The sequence below is a fragment of the Camelina sativa genome, chromosome 19 (genome assembly GCF_030686135.1).
Source record: "Camelina sativa cultivar CO46 ecotype springtype chromosome 19, ASM3068613v1".
NCBI classification, from domain to species: Eukaryota; Viridiplantae; Streptophyta; class Magnoliopsida; order Brassicales; family Brassicaceae; genus Camelina; species Camelina sativa.
Window position 1 is genome coordinate 15929260 of NC_141898.1, and position 18516 is coordinate 15947775.

The window sequence follows — 18516 nt, forward strand, 5'->3', positions numbered from 1 at the left end:
AAATAATAAATTGATAACCGACCGTGATTTACAAAGAATATATCAACAGTTTAGCAATATAGAAGCACCGGCGTATAGCATACTTGGTAGGTGCAACTTAAAAGCATAGCATATAACCGATGTATTCGTCACGTGCCGTCAAAGGGAACGCCCACCAAAACCCTAAGACCTATGCTGCAAGAGAGTAAGAAAGAGCAAGAGAGATCGGGAAAGAGAAGAGAGAAAGAAGAAGAAACGATGGTGCCGTGAGGAGTAGAGAGAGAGATAAGGAGACGTCGCGGAGTTGACGGATCTAATAACATTACTGTGACTGTGGCAAGTTTCGATGGTGTTGGAGGAGCAAAGTCAGAGTAAATCAAAGGTAGAGAAGAGAAGAACAAGAAAGAGTAAGAAGGAAATAATTAAGAGCAGTTTGGAGAGGCGTCTTTGGAGGCTCGTCGGCGCCACATGTAACATCGGTTTAGCAATATTGAAGCATCGGCGTGATCAACATCAAGCCATGAGATCGTAACAACTGACGGAAGTCCGATCTGAGTTATATCCAAGAAGTTATGTGGGTTGCTTCCGGCGCAAGAAATTACTGGAGCTGCCCAAACCAGAAACTCTAGAAATTAGATTTGAGGTTGTCTCCTTGGAACAGCGTTTGGTGGTCCAAAACTTATCTGATCGAGCTGAGATTTTTTGGAGAGCTTCACGGTACTACAACCTAAATATTCAACGGTGGGATCGTGATTTTAACGGTAAGTTGTGGTTTTACCCATGTGTTTCTGAAGCTCGTTTGTATAGAGTAATGGTGACAGTTTAATGTTTGGTTGGCAAACGAGGTTGAATGGAGCTGCAGCTTTGTAGGAGTGTTCATGAATCTTGGGTCTGAGATTAGGAGGAAAAGGAGAATTGACTTTCAGCATTTAAGCGGCAAAGGTGAGGGTGGTAATTGCCGAAACACAATGGTTACTTTCTAAGCATGTTCTTCATAAATTGCTTGTATAGGCTTGGAAACTATGTTTTGATTGGTTATGTCTATTTTTTGATATTGTGTGATGATGTGATAATTAGAGGTATGATAATAATGTATGATGACATGGTACAATATGATGCATAAAATAATGAGTAGGTGTTTAACTTGATGATTGATGTGTAGTGATATGAAATGAGATGGTGTGTGGGGACACGAACATGGGATTTGTTTCGTGCCTCTTGATGGGCGGACCTGGGATTGGTTTGTACCTGGTAATTGGACGAACATGATATTTGTTTCGTACCTGGCGATTGGATGGGATTTGTTTTGTACCTCGCGATTGGATGGGATTTGTTTCCTGCCATGCTAAGCCGATGGGATTTTGGTAATGGGCTTAGTTTTGAAATTGTAATTAGGCTTGTTATTAGATCTTTCAGATTCATTTTTTGCCTATATTCTGTATATTTATTCTAATTCGGTTAAAATAAACCGAAATAGAAAACAAATTGGTTTAGTTCAGAAAACATTTTAGAGCAGATAACTGACCCGAATAAACCGATTACCGAATAACCCGAACCAAATTTTATTTCGGGTTAATTTGGTAAAATTTTGAAAACTGAAATTTTGAAAAACCAAATAAACCGAATAACCCGAGTAAACTGAACGCCCACGCCTAATAATAATTCTCAATAATCTTTAGTAAGAAAAAAAAAAAACAAAAAAAAACAAAAGTTTGACTAAGCATGTTTCTAATGACATTTTCATGTAATTTTCTACAAAATTAATGTCTATATTAACATTTTTACAGCAATCTTATCAAAGTAGTCTTGGAGTTTGAAAGTATTTACAACTAATGTTATTATCATTAAAACATATTTAAAAAAAATAAAAGATAAAATCTAAATATGCAAAAATAAGATATGTGAATCGAGTATATCCTCCTATCCATCCAGAAATCTTGACTCATGTTCCTAAATTATCTCCACCTCCCAACCTAATTTTCTGCAAAACTAAACAATTTTTTTTTCATTCCAATATTATAGGAAACTCTATATTTGCTCCAACCAATCCTATTTAATTATTTCAAAGTTTTAATTTTAAAATAAATTCCTCCAGATTTCCTGTCTTCAATATATAGAATTTTCTACATTATTAAAAATATAATATAGTTGTAGTTACATCATTATTCAAAGACATCTAATTTGAAAAAAGTTATTTAATTTCTATAACATTCTTCTTCAAGTTTAATTAGTTTTAGAAAAACTAATCACTAATTGATTATGCTCGCGAATCTAATGGAAAGAAGCAAAGATTACATGCTCATGAATTTATATTCGTGGCCATGCATTTTAGGTATGAAGTTAACTATCTTTTAATGTCTATATTTTAGATTTCTTTTATATACAAATGGAATAATAAATTATCGATTTAGTATGAAGTTAATCTTATGTTACCTATTTTACTCTGAATTTGTTATTTTATATATAGTTAATAAAATTTTATAGAAGGTCTAAAATATTATAATTAATAAACTTTAATAAATTTATTATGGGACAGGTTATGATCGATATTCTTATAAATTTAGAATATAATTACTCTATCACTTAACAATTGCAAAGTTTCTTTTGCAGTACAAGTATGGTTCAATCTATGCAGATTTATCAAATTCAAAATGGATTCGACCGCACTTTTTCAGTCAGTATAGCTTTTTTTGGAATAAAAACTTGACCAAAGAAAAGGAATTAGGGGTTATAGGATTGGATCGGTGAAACAACAAAATCAACGGAATTGAAACGAAACTGAAAGATTTTGATAAACAGAAATTAACCTTTCTTCTCCTCTAGAGCAAAAACCGACGGACGAAACGATAGAGAGTGAGGGGAGTGGAGATACAGGTCGACGATGAGAGCTCGCTTGACAAGAAGGACGATGAGGGCTGGAATCAAGGGAAGAAAAGGAAACGACAACGTTTTGGTGAGGGGTTTCGTTTTTGGGAGATTCTCAAAAATAGCATTCAAATAAATATTTCAAAAAATAGCATAACATGTCTAAAATTCCAAAAATAGCACTAATTATTCTTTCAAAATTAAATCCTAAATTCAAAATACTAAACCCTACCCCTCAAAACTATACCCTAAATTTGAAATTGAGAACTCAAACCTAAAAAAAAAAACTTTAAAATTAATTTTAAATATTTTGATGTGTTAAATAATGCTATTTTTTGAAATTTATGGAATGTGTGATATAGTTGTCCATAAAACTTGTTTTAGTGCTATTTTAGAATATTTTTCTTCCTTTTTTTTTTAGTCCGTCAATAGTTTCGTTAGATTTAAAAGCCCAATAATAGATGATACAAATGATTGTGATAATTGATAAGCCCTCCCATCGCCAAGTCGTAATTGGTTTTTTTTTATTTGATTATTTTAAAATAAAGGAAAAAATCCCTCCCATTTACAAACTTTGATTAAAATAGAGATGGGGAAGGAAATGATAGGGATTTTTATGGATTTCGCTATTTTCTCACTCAAATTTTTAATGATTATGTTATTTCCACTCGATTTTTGTGGATTTGTCATTTTTGACTTTTCGAAAGTGTGTCTTAATACAATTTTTTTACTAAAATACATATTTGATAACAAATACTAAATTCTAAGAAAAAATGAAACCAATAAAACCCAAACATTATTCTAAAATTGTGTTTTTAGATTTATAAAAACAGCAAATCCATAAGTTTTTTTTCTTCTACATTTCACATCATTTAAGTTGAGCTACTGCTAGGTTTCATTCTAATTTTATATTCTAACTAACTTTAACTTTCAGGAAACATCTGATTTTATGTTTTTTTTTTATTAATCTAAGGACCAATATTTTCTAACCAATTTCTTTTTGTTTTTGAAAAACACTTAGCCCTCAAATTTTAAATAAAATAAACATTATAACAATTTTTATATAATAATCTATTAGATCATAAAAACTAAAGATAATGTCATATATTAAAATGAATTACAAAACTTTATTTGGGATCAGAAAGAAGTAAGACCTTTTTTTATAAATGTATTGCAAATAAATTATACCATTAAATATCGCAAAATAAAAAAATGCATGAATATGTTAGAAAAGAATTCACCATCAAAAAATAGATAATGGAGATGGATATTTTCAACTTAACTCTCTTGTTGTGCAATGATTAGAACTGTTTTCTTTCTTTTTTTAATTGAAAATTTTATTTTATAGTCATCAAAACTTAAATTGTTTTTCATTCATAAGTATGAAGAAGTAAGTATAACAAGGCGTTACAAAAAATTGAAACTTCGTTAGATCAAATTCTTAAAATGATATTTTCATTGATTTTCAATCTATATAACAACATAAAAATAGAAAAATATTTAAGATATCGTGGACGAGGATGATCCTATAAAGCACAACTCACCCATCCAATAAAATTATGCCAAATAAATTTATTTATATAGTTATAAAGAAAAATTAAAACAATCACAAAAGATCATGTGAAAGAAAGAAAAAGAAAAGGAAATAAAAATTGAACAAATCAAATCTCTATGTTTTATGAAACTGAAGCAAAAAAAAACTGGCAATTGTAAGCCCAAACCACTTTTCTTAGGGGCATTTGTAGATTTTGCCACTTTGGATAAAATTTTATGGATTTGCCATTTTTCAAGATTTTTTAACAAAATTCTACACATTATGTTTGGGTTTTATTTTGTTTCAATTTTTGTAGGTTTTAATATTTGTTATAAAGTATGCTTTTTAGCACAAAAAAATATCACAAATGTATAAATTTGAAGTGATTAAAAGTGGCAAATCTAAAATATTTGAAGAAAATGGCAGATTTAAAATAATTAGAGTGAAGAGAGGCAAAATCCTTAATAATCCCCCAAACCTAGAGCAAACATAGGGCAAATAGCTTTTTAATTATCTTCATCCTCATTCTAGAATTTTTATTTTGTTATAAGCAAAAGCTGTAAAAAAAATACGTTCATAATTGTACTCACACTAACACCTCCACGTTTAAAGCTGATTTACAACTGATTGGTATCCTATTTAAATCCAAATTCAGGCCCGATTGGTAACGACTGTAACTTGTGGTTGTAGATGCTTTAGCTGCAGAAACATACCTTCACTAACACCAACATTCCAGAATCGTAAAACACAAAACACTAGATCGGATTTGTATGTAAGATGACATCCTTTTTATTCCAATAATACATGAAATATTCCGCATAATCTCTTTTTGCACAACACTTGAGAGTTTCATTCCTATATTTTTAGTAAAAACAACATTATTATGATTTTTATCTAACTATCTCGAAAGGGAACACTTGAGACTATATATGATAGTAATTGATGAACTTAATTTGGAAATGAACACTTGATACTCATAATACAACTACTCAAAAGTTTTCACAGAATTTATTACCTGCCATTCAAGAGAGTGAAGACTACTTCATCATAACCGTCGGCTATCCCAGTTTCGACATTGGCACTATCATAGATTCTTTTATGCTTCACATCAATTATACATCCAAATACATCTATGTTGCAATAAACAAAATAATAAATATTTGTAAAACTAAAACGATTCCAACAAATTGGTAAGTTAAAAAGACTAACCAAAAGATAAGCCGTCAGTGGATCTTCTGTTTTTTACGTCTTCAAAGTCTTTGAAACGAAAGAAATTTTTCGAACTTAAATCTGCGAGTATGATCATTTCTGTATCCTCCAAAGTTTTGATCTGGTAACGATGTGGTGTGTTTCTCTCTGTGAGTGTTGGATTGATGACCTTAAAATTAGAAATCCAGTACCATTCTCTGTCGTTGATATATCTTGGATTTTTTTTTCATTTTTGGAGTGTGGATAATAGTTGCTTCAATAGTGTCACCCTTGCATATCCAATTTAAAAATTGTCTCAGAGATTTTGTTAAATCAGTAAACGAAATGATTAATTGGCTATAAACTCTGTATAAAACATATCCAAGTTTAGTTTTTTACCTTATCATCAGCCAAGATCATCACACTTTTCTCGAAGAAGTCATGGGTAAACCAAGTACTCAACACCTTTGTGTGTATCCTCCAATCAGTCATTCCTGGACGTAAATCAGAAACTCTTGTGGTTGCCATTGGTGTTGACGAAACAACTTTTTGTTTTTTGAGAGATTTGAAGTAAGGTTGTTTTGGTGATAGGAAACTGAAAGGAGTGTTCTAGTTGTTTATGAACCTACAAAGAGACCTTTCACGTACTTCTATCAAACGTTACGACTGACAGATTTTAATTTTTTATATTTGTTTTCATAGATTTTCAAATAATTTATATACAGTATAGACACATTTTAAAAGATTGATTTTATGAAGATTTGATTATGATACCAATCAAATCATCATTCTGTTTAACAGTATATGGAAAATATATATATTTTGGAGTATTATGAATTTTATGGTTTGCAGAATTTTGGATATTGGTATATTCTGTAACCATATGGACCTTGCAAGATTGAATCTGTTTTCCATAATGAATATTGATATATTCTGTAACCATATGGGCTTTACAAGATTAAACCTCTTTTCTATAATATAATGGATATATATCCAGAAATCTTCGGCTAAGTTCGTTCAAATGAACGGTCACGATTTAAAAATAAGTTAAAAACGAACGAATGAGATTAAACATATAACCGGGTAATTACGATCCGCCTGTTTATCCGTTTGTGACAAACTGTTTAGTGACAATTGTATCGCTAGGAGAAATTAAAAAATTGGTCATAAAACCAATGACATTTGATTGTAATTTTTTACAAAACTAATGTTAGTTTGATAAGTGTGTTTACGATTAATAGGAGGAATAATTATCAAAAAATTAAAATACAACTAAAACAAAATGATCTATTTGTTTGCCACGAGTGTAAAGATTAAATACTACAAGTTCTAGGTGTGGATTGGGCTCTAGTTTTGTGTGTTTACCTTATTACTTTGTTTTTGCTGTGGTTAAATTAACATAATTTTATAATTGGTTAAGAAAGAGTAACACAAAAAATTGTTTATTGTTAAATACTTAAATTAACAGATTTTAATAATTTTCACAAAAAACATGTTTTTGATAAGCTTTCCACAAAATAATATTCAGTTACTAAAATATTTAGAAAGTTATAAATAAGAATTTCAATTACGGGTTTGTTTCCTTTTAATTAATTTCTTAAATAAATCAATTCGAGCCAAATTTTTAGACATGGATTTGTTTAAACCGGTTCGTTTCACGCCCTAAATGACTAAAAAAATTATACAGTATTTCCAGAGAAAACGACGTCGATTAGTGTGCTTCACGCCGGCTTGGTATACTGTAGGCACCTGATTCTCACTTACGCCACTATTGTATTCCTTTTTGTTCTGTCTTTCTCTAAACCAATCTGTGAACGAACTGCAAAAAGGAGTCTCCACAGTTCCATCCATGTCTGGTGAAGGAGACACGACCCTCAAAGCTATCTGCTACAAGCCTGGCTCTCTCCAGTTGCTTGACCAGGTTCTCTATACCCCTTTCACTTACTATAAAGTTTTCGAATTTTCTACTTTTTCCCAATCTGTTTGTTGAAAACGTATTTCAATTTCGTCTAAATTGATAACAGAGGAAGCTTCCTTTGGAGACAACTTACTTAGAGATCCGTGATGCTTCAGATGGATGGTTAAAGTCTTTACCTTTTTGATTTAGATTCTCTGAGAGAATTCTGCAGAAAAAAGTTAGTAAATTTGATGGTTTTTAACAGGAGTGCTATACAGGAAATGGTTGTACGTGGTGCTCCCGCTATAGCCATTGCTGCAGCACTTGCTTTGGCTGTGGAAGTCTTTAACTTTAATGGTTTTGATGGATCATCTGCAGATGCTGTTGCGTTTCTTGAGAAGAAGTTGGATTATTTAGTTTCAAGGTACTGAATTTGGAATGGATCATTAGACCAATTTTTTAGTATCTTGGTGCTTGTTTGTTTGATTGCTAAATTATTTGCTCTCTGTATGCTTCTTTAGCCGGCCAACAGCAGTTAATCTTGCAGATGCTGCATTGAAACTTAAAAAAGTTATAGCAAATGCTTTGGCTATTTCGACTGAAACCAACTCTATTTTCAAGGTAACAGTCCGTAACACCAAGTTTTTATGCACAAAGAGTGAGCCTTTTTTTGCTTTTGTAAGTTTAGTTCATTCGATGTGCTTGTTGTTCTTCAGGCATATATTAAAGCTGCTGAGGATATGCTTGAGGATGATGTCGCTTCGAACAAAGCAATAGGAACCTTTGGTGCAAGCTTGTTGAGGCAACAAGCCAAGAATCCTGACAAGCTTTCTATTCTGACCCATTGCAACACTGGCAGGTACGGATTTAGATAGATTCTGAATTGCATAGATACACAGACATGTATATCTATGTTTTGAAAAACTAACTCAAGTTGAGTAATAGCATGTTACTTACTACATATAAGCCTGCAGTTTCAACCAAATCGATTTGTGTCAGTCAGATAGTAACTAAGAATTTCCTTTTCTATGTAGCCTTGCTACTGCTGGATATGGAACTGCGCTCGGGGTCATTCGCGCACTCCACACTCAAGGAATCTTAGAAAGGGGATACTGCACAGAAACTCGTCCATTTAATCAAGTAAAACTCATTAGCTGATGCTCTTTCTTTTTGAATACTAATGGTCATCGAAAGAGCCTTTTAAGAATAAGAATCCGTAGAAATCTAGAATATCATAAGTTGTTTGGGAAGATAAGTACCTGTAGTTTGACATTTGTATCATGTACTTTAATACCTTAATCTATAGTAGATACTCCCCTGGATCCATTGCTTTATATGGTTTTTCATATCTCTGTTGAACTGTTGTTGGAAAGTCTTTTGAATTACTAAAAATGACAATTGACAGGGATCGAGGCTTACAGCGTTTGAGTTGGTGCATGAGAAAATCCCTGCAACTCTCATTGCAGACTCAGCTGCAGCTGCACTGATGAAAGATGGTCGTGTGGATGGTGTCATCGTTGGAGCAGATCGCGTGGCTTCAAATGGTACACTCGAACACCTTAGATAATCCATTTTGCTCTACCGAGTCTGATTCCTTTTGTATGAATCACTTCACTTTTAAACCAATTCAATTCATATATTTCAGGTGATACTGCTAACAAGATTGGGACTTACAGTCTTGCCCTGTGCGCAAAACATCACGGGATCCCATTTTACGTCGCTGCACCTCTTACCTCAGTTGATCTCTCACTTTCGTCTGGAAAAGAAATCGTGATAGAAGAAAGATCTCCGAAGGAGTTGCTGCACACACATGGAGGACTTGGTGAACGCATTGCAGCACCAGGGATCTCGGTTTGGAACCCAGCTTTTGATGTGACTCCAGCAGAGCTGATTGCGGGAATCATAACCGAGAAGGTTCGTTTTCCAAAGCTTACTTGTTCTAAGTTTATTCTGAGGTTTGAACAAAACCGGAAGATTTTTATACTCATCTCAATCCTCAACGTGTCCTGTCTGCAGGGGGTCATAACTAAGAATAGCAATAATGCATTTGACATAAGCAGCTTTGCGCAGAAGATGACAGGAAACTCATCTGGTTGAAGTAAAGAGTCGGCATTGCGATTTGTGGATGTTCCCCTCTCTGTACACTTGCATTAAAGCAAATTACTTTGTAATGTTTGAACTACTGAAGTACCACTGGTAAAAATTGTCTGAAAATAAGAAATAATCAACAAGGGAAACGTCATCTGCAGTCACTTGGTCCTATGACAAACGCCATATGAAATAAGGTCTGTTAGCGCTGAACACAAAACTAGTCATCATCGAAATCTAATTATCTTAATATGTTCTCGTAAACAATGAAGGATGCAATCGTGATATTGCTTTGAGAAATTAACGTATGCAAATAACATATGAGATTTTACAAAAATATGTAACTTGGATTAGTGAATAGATATTCATTATGGGGTTTAAACGTTTCATCATTTAAGCATTCTTGACTCAGTCGGAAATTCTATTATGGCAGATGATGCATTTGGACAACATCATTGTAGCGACATCCCACTAAAACTGTTCATAAAACTTTGTATATTCGGATTTAATGTAGGATATCGATATGTTTAAATGTTCTCTATAATTAGCTCAACGATCGACATTGACGTTAGAACTTTTAAAATTATGAATATTGAATGAACTCTTTTAAAGATAAAAGATCAGAATATTGTCGACAATACTATTGCAACACTAGACAATATATGTTATATATCCCCTATATATTAAAAGAGAAATATTTTGGAGAAAAAACTGACGTGTCGTCGCCAGAGAGCTTCATATCCAATTTATCGTTCACCCTTAGTATTCCATAAAATTACATAAAACTGTCACTGCTACATATATTTCTTTTGTCAACTGCCACTGATATTCAATTTATTTATATACACAATATTTTGCTCCTATAAATTGGTAAATATTATTCAAAAATTGATAAATATCATCTCCTACATATTTTCAAAATTAAATGAATTTTATTATGTATTGTAATATAATAATATAACTATATTATGAGATGTAAAAAAAAATATTTAAAATCATATCTTCAAAAATATAAATAATGTTACCTTTCTAATAATTTTATAAAGCTCTAATGGTGAAATAATCGAAGATCATTAAATCTATAGGGGATTTACATTAAATTGTCATTAGTATAACTAATAAATATTTCATTCAATAATTGAAGGAAATCTATACTATTAACTGGGGAATACACTTAAGAGTTTTAAAAAAATCATATCAAATATCCATGTTGCCAAAATGACCCAATTTACATATTAAGAAGAAGATTAAACAACAGATTTATTATATTTTAGGAAATTGTTCAAATTAGTTTAATAATAATCATGTTATGAGAATTTTGTGTGGGTATATTCATGTATGGCAAAATACAAGACGAGAATTTGGGAACAAGAATTCAAGCAGAACATATGCGGACTATTTACTCATGTGAATTACGAGGAATGAGTTTTTTCTGGTCAAAAAGAAAATTTAAACGTTGCAATCAGACATATTAGATGGGTTTGATCGCTTGATAATTATATTTAGGTCATCTGGAAATTCTATGATATGCAACGGAATGGGTATGGATAAGTAGGCATAAACACGGGTACGATTACGGTTTATTAACTACTGGTTATGGTTAAATTCAAAACAAGACGAGTATCTAATCTACAGAACAAGACGATTATCTCAATAGTAACAACATTTAGTGGTCCCATATATTTAACAAGACGGTTTCAGTTAAATTCAATTTCAATATATTTAGTGTAACATATACAGAACAAGATGAGTATCTCATTCTAAAATATATACATCTAGGTTAAATACGTGAAGTAAATGAAACTGAAACCGAATCCAAATTTGATTTAACATCCTTAAACAAATAGTTAGAAATATTTAGATTACATTTAGAATAATATAGACGTAATATCACGTATCTAAATTATATCTTAATTTTTTCTTATATATATCATCAGAGCCGTGCCTAGAGATATGCAGGCCGGAGGCAGTGTTGATTTTTTTCTTCTACAATGCATATAAAACAATTGTTTCTAAACTAACAATTAATTTCACACATAGATAAAGGAGGAAAATCAACAATAAGATTTTTTTTTTTGAAACATCATGTCTTATCCCTTCTTTGGTATAAAAAGTGGCAACATTACTATTAATCTAAGAATGTGAATATATTAGGGATAACAATATGTAATTTCAATGTTTGATTTTTGGTTTGATCAGTTTTTAATTTAAAAGACTTCATTAAGTATTATGTTATCCAAAATTAAAAATACCATGTTGTTTCAATATAAAAGGTGAGATTGTAGCTAAGTTAATTACAATGATTAGAAGTATATTATCATCTATAATTTTGCCAAAAATTTTGGCCGTAGGCGAGAGTTTCTTTTTGCATCACGTAGGCACAGCTCTGTATATCATTTATGCAGGTCGAGTAGAGTAGAAGTTTACATGAAAATATTAAAAATAACCCTGCACGTACGTGAAGTTTCAAACCTAGTATATTATATAAGAAAATTATTAATAGTAAATGACTAAATGCCGAGTGAATTATTTAGAATTGTTTTTTTAAAAATCTAGTATCTTATTTTCATTATTATGTAAAGATAATTAAAACCAAAGGTTTTATTCTATATTTTAAATTTAGTAGTTCTGATAAACAAAAAGAAATAAATTAAAAATGTAGTTATCAAACATAAACCAGTGGGTCCGAACACGAGAATTAGAGTACGAATATGAGATCAGGTATACTCACCCCATGTGCACAAGTATTACATGTTAACGAACCCCTATTACTTCGTTAAGTGTATAAGTGTATACGTACTCCTTGTCTTGTGTCTTTATCTTTAATACGTACTACTAGAATTGGACCGTACTACTAGAGTACTGGTTAACATTTATTTTATAATTTTTATTTAAAATGTTATATATATATATATTATTGTTTTATTTGTTTTAATTTTTTTTCTTAAACATTATGCCATGAAATCATATGTTGAATATAATTTATGAAAATAACATCTATTTTGTAAGATCTATTCTAGTAGATCTAGATTTTGACTCGCGGTACACGGCAGTTTAAGTTATTTGATAAAAATATTAATTTCTGTTTGTTAATTTTATTTGATTTGTTTAGTTTTTTAAAATTATATATTGTATTTTGATTATTAATTATATGACTTAACCTACACTATACCGCATATTAATTATTTTGTTACAATATTAATTAATTGATTTAATTAGATACGTCTATTAATCTAATATTCATATTGTTAACAAAATAATGAGATGATATTTTATCCATGTAGCACCGAATTAATGACATTTTAAGTTTCTATTACCATATAACCCGTCGTGTGATATTTTAATTCGTTGTACACCGCAGAAAAACTTCATAAAAATCTAAATATATTTTTAAAATTTAAAATGTTTTGATAAAGTTTATTTTTTTTTTAGAAATTGAACTACTTATAATATTTGAACTTCTTATAAAGTTTAAATATTATTAATATCATAAACAGTTATAAAAAAATTAATATTTTAATAATTGAAATATTAATAATCTTTAAAGTTTTTAAAAAGTTCACAAATTAATGAGATGATATTTTATCCGTGTAGCACTGAATTAATGACATTTTAATTTTCTATTAATATCAACTCAAACATGTCCTCCCATATAACCCGTCATATGATATTTTAATTTGTATATATTATTAAAATTGAAAATGTTTGAAGAAATTTTATTATTTTAGAAATTTAAATACTTATAATATTTGAACTTCTTATAAAGTTTAAATATTATTCATATCTTAAACATTTTTTAAAAAGATAAATGTTTAAATAATTGAAATATTAATAATCTTTAAAATTTTAAAAAATATATACATTTGAATTTTTAAAGTTATTAAAAATTGAAATTCTTTAAAATAAAGAACCATAATAAAATGCATAAATTTTTTTAATTTCAATGTCTGATAAATCAAGGTTTCTGCTCATTCGTATTCAAAATCATTTTGGTCTCTTTTTTATTAATATGACTTTGAATCTTAGCCTAATTTTCTTAGGTGATGTAGGCATTTTGTATATTTTTTTTATTCATCAGTTGAGCAATATATGTCTGTTTTAAAAATTTAAATTATATCATATGCAGAAAAAATCATAAATTTTATTAACTAAATATATTAGATAAAAAATTAAAATAATTTAAATATAAAATAAAATAAATGTGAAAGAAGAATCACATATTTTTTTTTAATTAGGTTGAGAGATTTTCTTATCTTTTAAATGTTACCTATAATTGATTTATATGTTACTATAATTAACTAAATCCATACTATCTTTACTTACCAAAAATCAGACTAACCCGTATATTATGATACACCTATATCATAAGTTTATAACCAAAAAATCATAAATATATCTATTATATAATCTAGAAAAAAATATCGTGTACTTCCGTTTTATTATATAGGGGATACACTATAGTACTATACACTAAACGGAGGACTCATATTATGCAAAAAAAAGTGTTAATATGATAAATAGCGAGTGTACTGTTATGTGAACAAGTATTACGTGCTAGGCCTAGTACTTGGAATAATTGTTGGACATCAAAAAGTACTGTGCATGCCAAAAAAAATACGAAAACAAGTCTGGAGGTACCGACACTAAAAAGAGAGTACGTATAAGAGATAGGATTTTGGTTATAGATTTACAAAATCTAACAAAATTGTTCTCATTAATTCTCAAAAAAGTTTTTAAAATTAAAATCATATTGTAATAATTTTTTTGATGACAAAATTGTAATTTAAGGGAAAAAGGAAAAAAAAAAGTAAAGATTTCTATTCTCCTAATATAAATAGTGAATGGTTCTGTGTTCGGATATCGGATCGGATTCGGTTCGGATATTTCGGATTTCAGATTTTTTGGATATTGACTCCAGCATCCATTAGGATATTTAAAAAATTCGGATCAGTTTCGGTTCAGATAATTCAAATTTCGGATCGGTTCGGATATATTGTTGATAACCAAAATTAAACCAAATTTATTGGATAAGGTTTTATTCGGATATTTTTTAATACGATTGTATCCAAAAAACTATACTAACCGAGTATGTGAAAAAATAAAAATAAAACAAATAACAAGTTTAAAGTTCAAACTAACATAAAATTATACCAATACATAAAAGTGTGACATACTAATATCCAAAGTGAGATATAAGACCGTGTTAATAATAAAAAATAAAAACCAAAGTAAACAATAACGTAGATATAGGAGTATATCTATGATTCGTGCATATTGTATATAGTTAGGTGTGTATATCTATATCTACGATTTATGTATATCGTATATAGTTATGTATACATCTATCTTTATAAAGTTGTTTCTTATATTATCGGTTATATTCGGATATCTATTGGATATCGGTTCGGATCGGATTTAATCCAATATCCAAAAATAATGAAAACAAAAACCGATCGGTTATTTCTTCAATATCGGTTCGGTTTTTATCCGATTTTTTTGGTTCAGATTCAGTTCGGATTTTCGGATTCGGATTTTATGCCCAGGCCTAGTTCTATCTTCTATACACCAAATAAAGTTTTAAAAACTGTCCAATTCTCCAATTACCCCTTGAATTTACATGTATGATAAGAAACTAGAAAATGTTCATATGGGCTTTCGCATGCATGTTTTCTCAAATAAAATAGGGGAATTTAGGTTCATCAAAATTTGACTAGATATTTTTTAAAAAATATGTGTTAAAGACTAGATTTATTAAATATTATTTTAACTTCTTACAAAAATCAAGAGGAAAAAAAATAATAAGAAATATTTTTCAAATATAGAAAATAAATTATTTTATGCTAACTTTTATTAAATCCAATGATAAACAGGTAATATAAGACTAAGCAAAATAAATTAATAATCCAATGATGGAAAATATCTTAATTAATGTTAATATTGACTATCAAAATAGAATACATTGGATATACATTTATTAAAAGATAGTGACATAAGGACTAAGATAGGAAACATATCTACAGGTTTTTAATGTTTGAAACTTGGACGGTATAGATCTTTCAAACTTGATCTAACGGCCTTTATTTTCCATCAAAAAATAGAGCCCTTGCAAAACTCTTTAAATATGAGTTCATATACTCTGTCATTTTCTTCGCACTGAAAAGAAAATAATTACATTCACTTGTTTCAAACATTTGTTTTCATATATTCTCTCATCAGCATTTCTCCCCAGCCTCTTGTTTCTTCAAAATGTGAGTGATGTATCAATATATATATATATATATATATATATATATATATATATTTTCAATATTTTACTCGTGTTTATGTTTGAATACATATTTATTATGTTTGTATATGTGTGTATTTGCTTTGATTAGATCTTCACTGATTTACGATATTTAAAGATTAATCTATTCCTGTCAAAAAGTTAGATATGTAATCTAGTTTCTCGCGTCGTTTATTAATAATGTTCACGAGGCTTATTACCATATTCTAGTATGAAATCTTACCATTCAAATTTATGTTGTTGATGCATGTCCTAATTTTGCTCAGATTGAAAGAGGACGTGGTCGACCTGTGAGTTGACAAATCTCGACAAAAAAAGGTTGAAGATGAGTGGTAGACGTAACGAATCAATTCCATACTTTCTAGGTGGAATCAGTGAGAAGGATCAAGAGACGGGAAACCGTGCGCTAGTGACTAGTTTGATGATGCGCTTCGACGCAACAAGGAGGCGTTTGAGCCAAACTGAGAATGTGCATGGTGAGGTTGCAACAGCCATAAGTACTTGTAAGAGACTCAAACTGTGTACAAACACAAAAAAGCGATTCGGTTCCGTTCCCGGAGTTGATGTAGGAGACATCTTTTTCATCTGGGGTGAAATGGGTTTGGTCGGGCTCCATTCAGCCCCTGTTGGAGTTGAGTTTATAGGAGTCGAAGGCAGCGGAGAGAATACACCAATTGCTGTAAGTGTAGTCTCTTCAGGGGAAAATGCTGATAAAACTGAAGATCCCGAGTCATTAATATTTACAGGGTTTGGTGGTACAACCAAGTTTCATGATCATCAGCCATCAGACCAAAAGCTTGAGGGGTTGAATATCCCACTAGAGGCAGCTCTTTGGAAGTTAAGTGCCGTGAGAGTGATAAGAGGTGTGAAGGATGAAAAAAGGACAAATGGTAAGATTTACATATATGATGGAATATATTTCATTACAAGTATGTGGGAAGAGAAAGGTCAAAATGGGTTCAAGGTGTTCAAATTCAAATTGGTGAGGCAACCTGATCAAAAACCTGCTTTTGGTATTTGGAAATCAGTACAACAATGGAAGAATGGTTTGACTACAAGACCAGGTCTTATTCTTGAAGATCTCTCTAATGGAGCTGAGAATCTAAAGGTATCTGTGGTGAATGAAGTTGATGAGGAGAAGAATGGTCCTGCCTTGTTTACTTATGTGACATCACTCAAACGTGCAGTTGTCAATATTCAACCGATGGTTGATCGTTGCACTTGTCGACAGGGGTCATGCGCTTCGAGAAGTGGTAATTGTGCATGTGTTCAGAGAAATGTAGGCGGCTTACCGTACGTTGACAAGGCTTTAGTAACTCGTGGACCCATGGTTTTCGAATGTGGTGGGTCGTGTGCTTGTTCTGATAAATGCAAAAATAAAGTGATTCAGACCGGGTTGAACTTCAGTTTCGAAGTGTTTAAGACAATGTATTGTGGCTGGGGTTTAAGGTCATGGGATCCTATTCGAGCAGGAAGCTTCATTTGCGAATTTGCTGGTGACAGGATCATAGCAAAAGGTGAAGAAGAGGATGATTATGTATTCGATACTTCAAGGGTTTATAACTCGTTTAAGTGGAATTATGAACCTGAGCTTGTTGGTGAGGATGCTTCAAATAAAGTCTCTGAGGCGATTCGTGTTAATTTATCATTGGTGATTAGTGCAAAGAAGTCAGGAAATGTGGCTCGATTTATGAACCATAGTTGTTCACCCAACGTTTTCTGGCAGCCGATTGCTCGTGAACAAAATGGTTTATGGTGTATGTACATTGGATTTTTCGCAATGAAGCATATACCTCCATTAACAGAGTTAAGATATGATTATGGAGCATCTCCAGGAGTTCGGCAGAAGAAGAGGTGTCTATGTCGATCAAAGAAATGTTGTGGTTTATTTGGATAGCGATTTTTGTATTATTGAGTCATCATCATCTTTGTCAGAATTTTATTTTTCTACATTCTCTATAATCTTGTATTCCCTTTCTTTTACTAATAAACTGAACTCTTTTGTTATACATCATGATTTCAACTTCTTGGATTCCCTTTGCTGCGAAGGTAGAAGATTTTATATGTTATTAAGACTCTTTTCTTCCCCTTTTTATTTTTGAATTGTCTTCCACATTGTAACAATGCATGTGCCGACACGAAACTCTATTTTTCCATATAAGGTCAAACCCTCTTACAATAAAAAAAAAAAAAAAAGAGTTAAATCTTACAATCTATCTCAAAACGGCATTGGTTAAAGAATAAAGATAGATAAATATGATATAACATTGCTCGGATTCAAACTCTACATGTAAGCGGATAAAGAAAGAATCTAGCGCCAGCTCCTCAACCCTAGATGAATGCTTCAAACTAAATTTTAAGCAGTACCACCTAGAAAACTCGAGGCAGCTTACCCAAGATCCATCGACTTGACAAATGACAATCGAGTGAGTCGATGGCTTAGCTTTGGTTGGATGATCCTAGTTGGTGTTATCTTTTTGATCTTCTAGAATCAATCACTTCTCAAGGTTGGCTCCTCTTATATTGTCTACTGTGGAAAGTCCACTGGATGAATGTGGAGATATTCTTTAATAGCTTTATTCTTCTAACTGTTGAATGTTGATTTACAGGTTCAGCACACATTTTTTATTCGTTAATATATAGCTGCTCAGTCTTGAGAACAATCGAAAAATAGCGGTT

The 18516-nt window shown here is 31.0% G+C and overlaps 2 protein-coding genes across 2 annotated transcripts; both read left to right on the forward strand.

Moving 5' to 3' along the window:
- The first annotated feature begins 7198 nt into the window (after positions 1-7198).
- LOC104766565 (methylthioribose-1-phosphate isomerase-like) lies at positions 7199-9711 on the forward strand. The gene is made up of 9 exons (XM_010490477.2): positions 7199-7487; positions 7591-7646; positions 7729-7887; positions 7985-8084; positions 8180-8322; positions 8498-8603; positions 8869-9007; positions 9109-9377; positions 9480-9711. The coding sequence occupies exons 1-9, from the start codon at positions 7416-7418 to the stop codon at positions 9558-9560; spliced, it is 1125 nt and encodes a 374-aa protein (XP_010488779.1). The 5' UTR covers positions 7199-7415; the 3' UTR covers positions 9561-9711.
- Positions 9712-15700: 5989 nt separating this feature from the next.
- On the forward strand, positions 15701-17846 carry LOC104766566 (putative inactive histone-lysine N-methyltransferase family member SUVH10). Its single transcript, XM_087503172.1, has 2 exons — positions 15701-15799; positions 16104-17846. The coding sequence occupies exon 2, from the start codon at positions 16163-16165 to the stop codon at positions 17732-17734; it is 1572 nt and encodes a 523-aa protein (XP_087359298.1). The 5' UTR covers positions 15701-15799; positions 16104-16162; the 3' UTR covers positions 17735-17846.
- The last annotated feature ends 670 nt before the right edge of the window (positions 17847-18516 follow it).